Source organism: Chrysochloris asiatica, unplaced genomic scaffold, assembly GCF_000296735.1.
Source record: "Chrysochloris asiatica unplaced genomic scaffold, ChrAsi1.0 scaffold00042, whole genome shotgun sequence".
NCBI lineage: Eukaryota > Metazoa > Chordata > Mammalia > Afrosoricida > Chrysochloridae > Chrysochloris > Chrysochloris asiatica.
The window spans coordinates 19,713,670-19,722,272 of NW_006408560.1; the positions used below are offsets into that span (position 1 = coordinate 19,713,670).

Here is an 8,603-nt window from a genome sequence, read left to right on the forward strand (position 1 = left end):
AGGGAAGGAGGTGTTGAAGAGGTGATTGGAAGTCACCCTAGTGACAGACATGTGTAGGTAGTGAGTGAATTGAAGAGGTGGTATGGAATGTGGTGGGGAAATCACAGGTTCAGTTAGGTTAAAAGGAATCTTGCTTTTAGGAGCCCTGGTAGAGTAATAGGTTAAGTGTTGGACTACTAACTGAAAGGTCGCTGGTTCGAACCCATCAGCCACTTTGGGGGAGAAAGATGAGGCAATCTGCTCCTGTACATATTTACAGACTTAGAAACCCTAGGGAGCAGTTCTATTCTGTCCTCTCAAGTCACTGTGGGTTAGAATCAACTCTTTAGTAGTGGGTTTTTCTTTGTTTTTTTTTTTTTTTTTTAGTAGTGTTTTTTTTTTTTTTTTTTTTTTTTTTTTTTGGGGGGGGGGGCAGAGTTGGAGAATGGGATAAATAGCGAATAATATAATACCAAATTGTATTGTGAGTGGATCTTTTAGGCTCGATTTCCTCCTTAAAAGAAGGCTTGGGAAAGCGCTCGGGCTTGGAGAAGGTTTGCTTAGAATAGAAAACATGGAAGTGAGTTTTGCCAGAGCCAGACCCAGCAAGGATAGAAGAATCAAACACAGTTCCTCCATAGTGATGGCCACCTGATTTGACTTTATTGCCAGATTTTCCTCAAAGAGCATGATCCTTAGGATATCTAACCCTGAGCCTCCTGGGATATGTGGAGAGAACTGGAGAAAAGATTCCCTGGGGACTGGAAAGAAACAACGCTGAAGATAGGGGTCTTCAAGAGGCAGTCGGTCTTCCAAAGTTCTTCTTAAGTTTCATTCTGTTTCTCCTGAGTGGTTTCGTCTTTGGCACTTGGTGTCTTTTTTGGACTCCAACAACCCAAAGCCCCACAGCCAGAGTTACCAAGAGCAAGAGAAGAAGCAGTCCCTTGACCAGGAGGCAGAAGGAAGATGAGGCCTTCTCAGAAAGGAATCCGGGATCTGGGATGGAAAAAGGGAAAGAAAGAAGGACTTGTCAGAGGAAGGTGTTAGGTTAAGATGAGGAGACAGACACCTACCACAAATTCCACAGAGGGGGTCTCCAGTTCATGAGTTGGCATTATTCAGTTGATGCCCTTTTGCAAGGGTCTCTGTAAATATTGATTCTTGAGAACTGAGATCAGGGGAGTGATCTTAGATGAGCAAGAGAAGAGATCATTGGAAGTTGGGGACAGAAGGAGGAAGGGGCTGGCACTAGGTGTCAAGCCTCTGTGAGAGGGAGTAGGTTCTAGCTTGCATATGCTGTCTTAGAGGAGCTTAAGGAGAAAGATGGTGGCTCCTTCCCCAAGAGAATGACCTTGAGGAATGTGTCCTAGTGTTTCAGAGACTGTCTCTGGTCTCCTGATACCTGCACAGAAAAACCCAGCACGAATCAGACGGGAGCTGATGTTGCTGATGGGATTGCTGGCCCTGCAAGTATAGGAAGGGGCATTGTCTCCAGGTCTCCAGAATGTGCTGAGGGCAGGGCCTTCATGGACTGTATCAATGCTGCCTCCATAGGCTGTCCAACTGTAGGTCACATCCATGTCGGCCGTTTCCATAGAACACATCAGGGATATATTACAGGCATCTTCCCCAGAGATCTCAAAATTTACAGTGACTCGGGGCTCCAACAGTCTACCTGGATGAGAAGGGAAGATAGAAAAAACCCTCTGAATAATCAGAGTTGGTGTTGTTTTCCTAAACTCAACTCTGGTGTTATGGTACTACCCCCTGAGAATCCCTTCACCTACAACAAATACACAAACATAAATCAGCCACCATTCAACCTGTAATTCTCGGATCCCCAGGACATTTGCTGAGGTAGGTAGAGCTGCCATTGGAAACTTCTACCTTCTCCTCCTGCCTTTTTTTTCTCTCACCTTTGTACCCCACCTTCCTCAAAACTCCACTCTGCCTTGTGGATTCCATAAACTGTTATCACCATTCTTAGGAGTGTTTATATTTTAATCAGTGTCTTTTCAAAATTCAAGGTCAAGCACTCAGTGTGACAGACACTAGGAAGCAAAGTATTCAAGTAGAGGGTAGATACTGATTTCTCATTAGCTATCATCGAATTGGAATCCTGGTGTGGCGCTGTGGGCTAATGCGTCAGACTGCAAAGTCGTTTGAACTGCAAGGTCAGTGGTTCAAGTTCACCAGCTGCTCCTTGGAAACTCTATACAGAGTCTCTATAGGTCGGAATCGACTCGACGGCACTTAACAACAACAACATATCATCAAACTGGAGTACTGGTGTAGCTCTGTAGGATAAGCACTGAATTGTTAGCTACAAGGTTAGTGATTCAATTCTATCAGTCACTCCTTGGAAACCCTATACAGGGTTGCCTTGAGTCTGAACACATTCAACAGTATTTAGCAACTTCATCAAATTGGCCCCTGACTCATGGTAACCTCATGCATAATGGACTGGATTGTTGGAATCCACCTGACAACAACAACAACATAGGCTTTTCATTGACTGATTTTGGGGGGTAGATCCTGGTCTGGCTTCAATTGGAAGCTCCACTAGAATCTGTTCAGCATCATAGCAGGGAGATGCTGACTAGTACCCTTGTTAGTTGTTGTTGTTGTTAGGTGCCGTCAAGTCAGTGCCAAGTCACAGTGACTTTATGCACAACAGAATGAAACACTGCCCAGTCTTGCAGTGCACTAACATCACAATCATTGTTACATGTGAGCCCATTGCTGCTGTCACTGTGCCAATCCATCTTGTTGGGGGTTCTTCCTATTTTTCTCTGACCCTCCACTTTACCAAACATGATATCCTTCTCCAGGAACTGGTCCCTCTCATATGTACAAAGTATGAGAGATGAGGTCTGGCCATCCTGGCTTCCAAGGAACATTCTGGCTGTACTTCTTCCAACACAGATTTGTTAGTTCTTTTGGAAGTCCATGATACTTTTAATATTTTTCTCCAACACCATAAACTCAAATACACTAATTCTTCTATGGTCTTCCTTATTCACTGTTCAACTTTCACATGCATATAAGGTTATTGAAAATACTATGTCATGGGCCAGACGCATCTTAGTCCTCAAACTGACATCTTTGCTCTTCAACACTCTAAAGAGGTGTTGTGCAGCAGATTTGCCAAGGGCAATACATCGTTTGATATCTTGACTGCTGCTTCCACAAGTGTTGATGGTTGCTCAGAGCAAAATAAAATCTTTGACAACTTCAATCTTTGCTCCATTTATATGGATGTTGTTTATTGGTCCAGTGGTGGGAATTATTGTTTTCTTTACATTGAAGTGAAACCCATATCAAAGGTTGTGGTCTTTGATCTTCATCAGTATTTTAAATCCTCTTCACTTTCAGCATGCAAGATTCTCTATCATCTGCATATCACAGGCTGCTAATGAGTCTTCCTCCAATCCTGATGCTATGTGTTTCTTCATACAATCCAGCTTCTCAGATTATTTGCTCAGCATACACAATGAATAAGTATGGTGAAAGAACGCAACCCTGGTGCATACCTTTCCTAATTTTAAACCATTCAGTGCTCCCTTATTCTGTTGGAACAACTGCCTCTTGGTCTATGTGCAGGTTCCTCATGAGCAAAATTTAAGTGTTCTGGAATACTCATTCTTCGCAATGTTGTCCATAGCTTGTCATGGCCCATACAATTGAAAGCCTTTGCATAGTCAATAAAGCACAGGTAAACATCTTTTAGGTACTCTCTGCTTCTAGTCAAGATCCACCTGACGCTGGCAATAACATCCTTCATTCCATGTCCAATTTGACCCTCTGGAAGTTTTCTGTCAATGTATGGTTGCAGCCACTTTGGAATTATCTTTAACAAAATTTTGCTTGCATGAGATATTAATGATATTGTTCAATAATTTCCACATTTTGTTGGATCACCTCTTTTTGTAATGGGCACAAATACAGATCTCTTCCTGTCAGGTGGCCAGGTAGTTGTCTTCCAAATTTCTTGGCATAGATGAGTGAGTGCCTTCCTTCAGTACTGCCTCACTTTCTTGAAAGACTTCAATTTGTATTCCATCAATTCCTGGTGCCTTGTTCTTTGCCAATGCCTTCAATGCACCTTGGACTTCTCCTTTCAGATCATTGGCTGTTGATCATATGCTAGCTCTTAAAATGGTTGAACATCACCATTTCTTTTTGGTACAGTGACTGTATTCTTTCCAACTTCTTTTGAGGCTTTCTGCATTATTCAATATTTTGTCTATTGTTGTTGTTGTTGTTGTTAGGTGCCATTGAGTCAGTACCGACCCATAGCAACCTTATGCACAGCAGAATGAAACACTGCCTGATCCCGGGCCAACCTCATTACTGTTGCCACACTTGAGTCCATTGATGCTACCACTTGGCCAATCTATCTGTTGGAGGTCTTCCTCTTTTTCTCTGACCCTCCACCTTACCAAACATGATATCCTTCTCCAACCACTGGTCCCTCCTGACAATATGTCCAAAGTATGAGAGATGAAGTGTGGCCATCTTGGACTCCAAGGAGCACTCGGGCTGTACTTCTTCCAAAATGGATCTATTGGTTATTTTGGCAGCCTATGGCACTTTCACTATTCCCCTCCAACACCATAACTCAAAAACATCAATTCTTCTATGGTCTCCTTTATTCACTGTCCAGCTTTTGCATGCATATGAGGTTATTGAAAATATCATAGCATGGGTCAGATGCATCTTAGTCCTCAAGCTGACATCTTTGCTCTTCAACACTGTCAAAGGGTCTTGTGCAGCAGATTTGCCTAATGCAATACGTCATTTGATTGCTTGACTGCTGCTTCTGTGAGTGTTGATAGTTGATCCAAGAAGAATGAAGTCCTTGACAACTTCTATAGAATCCTTTTTGTCTATAGAATCCTTCAGTATTGTAAGTCGAGGCCTGATTTTTCTCTTCAGTTCCCTCAGCTTGAGAAATGCTGAGTGTGTTCTTCCCTTTTGGTTTTCTAACTCCAGGTCTTTGCACATGTCATTATAATATTTGACTTTATCTTCTCAAGTTACCCTTTGAAATTTTCTATTGAGCTCTTTTACCTCCTCATTTCTTCCATTTGCTTTAGCATCTCTAAGCTGGAGAGTAAATTTTAGAGTCTCTTCTGATATCCATTTTGATCTTTTCCTTATTTCGTGTCTTCTTAATGGCCTTTATCTTTCTTCCTGTATGACATTCATAATGTCATCCCACAACTCTTCTGGTCTTCAGTTTTTAGTGTCTAATGCATCAAATATGTTCTTAAGATGATCTCCAAATTCAGGTGGGATATGGTCAAGGTCATTTTTTGGCTCTTGTGGACTTGTTTTAATTTTCTTCAGCTTCAGCCTGAACTTGCATATGAGCAATTGATGGTCTGTTCCACAGTCTGCTCCTGACCTTGTTTTGGCTGATAATATGGAGCTTTTCTACCATCTTTTTCCACAGATGTAGTCATTTTATTTCTGTGTATTCCATCTGGTGAGGTTCATGTGTACAGTTGTCTTTTATGTTATTTAAAAAAGGTATTTGCAATGAAGACATCATTGGTCTTGCAAAATTCTATCATACAATGTCCAGCATCATTTCTAACACCAAGGCAATATTTTTCAACTACTGAGCCTTCCTTTTTGTTTCCCACCTTTGCATTCCAATCACCAGCAATTATCAATACATCCTGATTGCATGTTTGAACAATTTCAGATTGAATAAGTTGGTAGAATTCTTCAATTTCATCATCATTGGCTTTAGTGGTAGGTGCATACATTTGAATAATCATGGAATTAACTGGTCTTCCTTGTAGACATATGGATATTACCCTATCACAGACAGTGTTGTACTTCAAGATATATCTTGATATGTTCTTCTTAATGATGAATATGATGCCATCCCTTTTCAGTTTGCCTTCCAGGCATAGTAAACCATGTGATTGTCAGATTCAAAATAGCCAATACCAGTCCATTTCAGCTCACTAATACCTAGGATATTGATGTTTATGCATTCCTTTTCATTTTTGACAATTTCCAATTTTCTTAGGTTCATATTTCATGCATTCCATGGTCTGATTATTAATGGTTGTTTACAGCGGTTTCTCATCATTTTGAATTGTATCCCATTAGCAAATGAAGGTCCTGAAGGATTTATTTCATTAGTGTCATCATGGTCAACTCTACTTTGAGGAGGCAGCTCTTCTCCAGTTGCATTTTGAGTGCCTTCCAATTTGAGGAGCTCATTCCCTAGCACTATATCTGGCAATATGCTGTACTCTTCATCATGTTTCAATATTCAATATTCTGTGCTGACAGTGTTCCACTGCTATGCATAAGGTTTTCAGTGACTAAATATTCAGAAGTAGTCCACCCTTTCTTCTTCATCTGGAAGCTCAGCTGAAACCTGTCTATTGTGGGTGACCCTGCTAGTATTTAAAATACCTGTGGCATAGCTTTCAGAATCATAGCAACATGCCAATCACCACCGTGCAACAAATGACAGATGAGTGGTGTATTAGTGCCCTGTTGTTGTTGTTAAGTGCCGTCGAGTTGATTCCAACCCATAGTGACCCTGTATAGGGTTTCCAAGGAGCAGCTGGTGAGCTTGAACCACTGACCTTGCAGTTCAAATGGCTTTGCAGTCTGACGCATTAGCCCACAGTGCCACACCAGGACTAGTGCCCTTGTACCCCTCAAACCACCCTTGGGTATGAAAGGCTCAAGAATGGAGGTTATGTGCATCAGCAGGCTGCAAAAATCTCACTGATAGAGAAAAGCAGAGACACAAGGGAAGAAGGTAAGTTCTTTCCCTGAGAATACACTGCACTGACACCTGGGCTCCTGGAGGGTCTATGCATGAAGCCCTGTACCTCTCACTGTGCAGCACACCTGCCTGAAGGCACCTTAGTGCCCTAGGGCCTCCTTGCCACAGTTCACTTTGGTGGTTGTAGCTCAGAGACTGAGGTTGGGCAGGCTGGAGACTGTCCCTCTCCCAATCCCAGCTCCTCAAACCACAACCTAGAGTTATCGGACCCCAGGAGAGACAGACAAAATAGTGCATGGCTCCCAGTATAAACTTACGGTACAGACGTAGATTGTAATGCTGCATGACAGAGATCTGGGATGTCCTTAGGTTGACTTGGGCTTGGTAAGGTCCTGCATCCTCCCAGCTCAGATTGTTGATCTGCAGGGAGTATCGGGGGTCCAGAAAGCTCACTCGGCCCTGGTAGCGTGGGTTGGTCACAGTAATGACAGCTGGGTTTCCCTCTTTCCCTGCCACCACAATTGCAAGTGGTATGTGGGAGAACCAGCAGATACTCTCAACCTCTTCATGTGATGGTATCTCCAGGGGAAGACTGATGGACTCCTGAAGGATAGCCACCACTTCCTCTGGATCCATACCATCTCCAGAGTCCCCTTTGACTGCAGATAGAGGAAGAAAAGAGACGGGAAACAACCCAGTATTTGTCTGGGTTGTGTGCCAGGCCAGAGGACTATGGTCTCAAGGGAAAAGATTGTTTTAGTGCTTCATCCTGTCCTCCACCTGTCTCTTCTGACTCTAGCATTCTGCTGCATCTAAGTTAAGTACATACCAGAGGTTGTCTTCCATCTGTGACTCACCTCCCAAATTTTACCTTCCCCTTCTGCTCCCCTGGGCTGCTTCCCTTTTTCTATCCCCAGGTTTATTCATCTTTTGGTCCTGCCCTGAAGTCACATCCTACTCCTCATTATTCCAGAAGAGCTCAAGCATTTAGCCCCCAAAGAAGGACCTGACTGACCCAGGACCCAGCAGAGCAAGAAGACAGATGGGGAAGGAGAAACACATGTAGGAATAGGTAGTCTCACTCACCTTCCAGGAGCAACAAGAGAAGGACCAGCCAAGCCAGGGCCTCCATGCCAGCAGTCTGTGAGCCAGCAGGTAAGACGTGTTCAACTCTCAGTGCTGTGAGGAAGACAACTGTCAAGACGCTCCCCAGACACAAAGGGACTGATTAACAGTCTGAAGAGAAGGAAATGATCCTCACCCTATACAATAGTCCTCTAACTTCCTCCTTCCTCACTAAGCCCCTCCTTGCCTATCATGAAGAGTGCTCTCTCTCAGATCCTGATTATCAAGATGCTGTTCCCACTGACTTATGCTGTTCTGATAGTTCAAGTCCACTGGAGGCATCTCACAAAAGAGTTCTGGTGATCTACCTACTTCTTAAAAATCAACCTTTGGTGAGGATAAGACTCTTGTGGTACAATAGTAAATAATTGCTATCAGGGCTGACTGTGAGGGTTGGAAATGTAGAGGCAGACATTTTATAACAAAAGGAAGGGAGTGGTTGATTTTGTAGTACAGGAGTGGAGGCCCCTGGGACCATCAAGGGAGAGTTGTGGAGTGTGGGGCCCTACCCAGAGAAGCAGTGACGCCAGAAATGGAGGTAGAGATGATGGTGTGGAGGTATGGAGCAGCTGGGGACTCTGGACTCAGGGAGGGAGAGGGTCTGTGTGCTGGCTACTGGATGGCAGGCTTGAGGGGTGTACCCTTTGGTTGTTTGATAATGCATGGAGGGGAATGTAATCATTGCAATGAAACGAAATACGATAGGAGTATGTAAAGCTAATGTTCTCCCAGGTAA

General features: G+C 43.3%; 1 protein-coding gene and 1 pseudogene across 1 annotated transcript; one reads left to right on the forward strand and one right to left on the reverse strand.

The window, feature by feature from the left end:
- Nucleotides 1-772: 772 nt before the first annotated feature.
- On the reverse strand, nucleotides 773-7,874 carry SLAMF9 (SLAM family member 9). The gene is given in 5 exon segments (XM_006878194.1): nucleotides 773-975; nucleotides 1,382-1,654; nucleotides 7,060-7,369; nucleotides 7,371-7,401; nucleotides 7,825-7,874. Coding segments are annotated over 5 exon segments (867 nt in total).
- Nucleotides 7,873-8,603, forward strand: part of LOC102833115 — an 11,869-nt pseudogene continuing 11,138 nt past the window's right edge.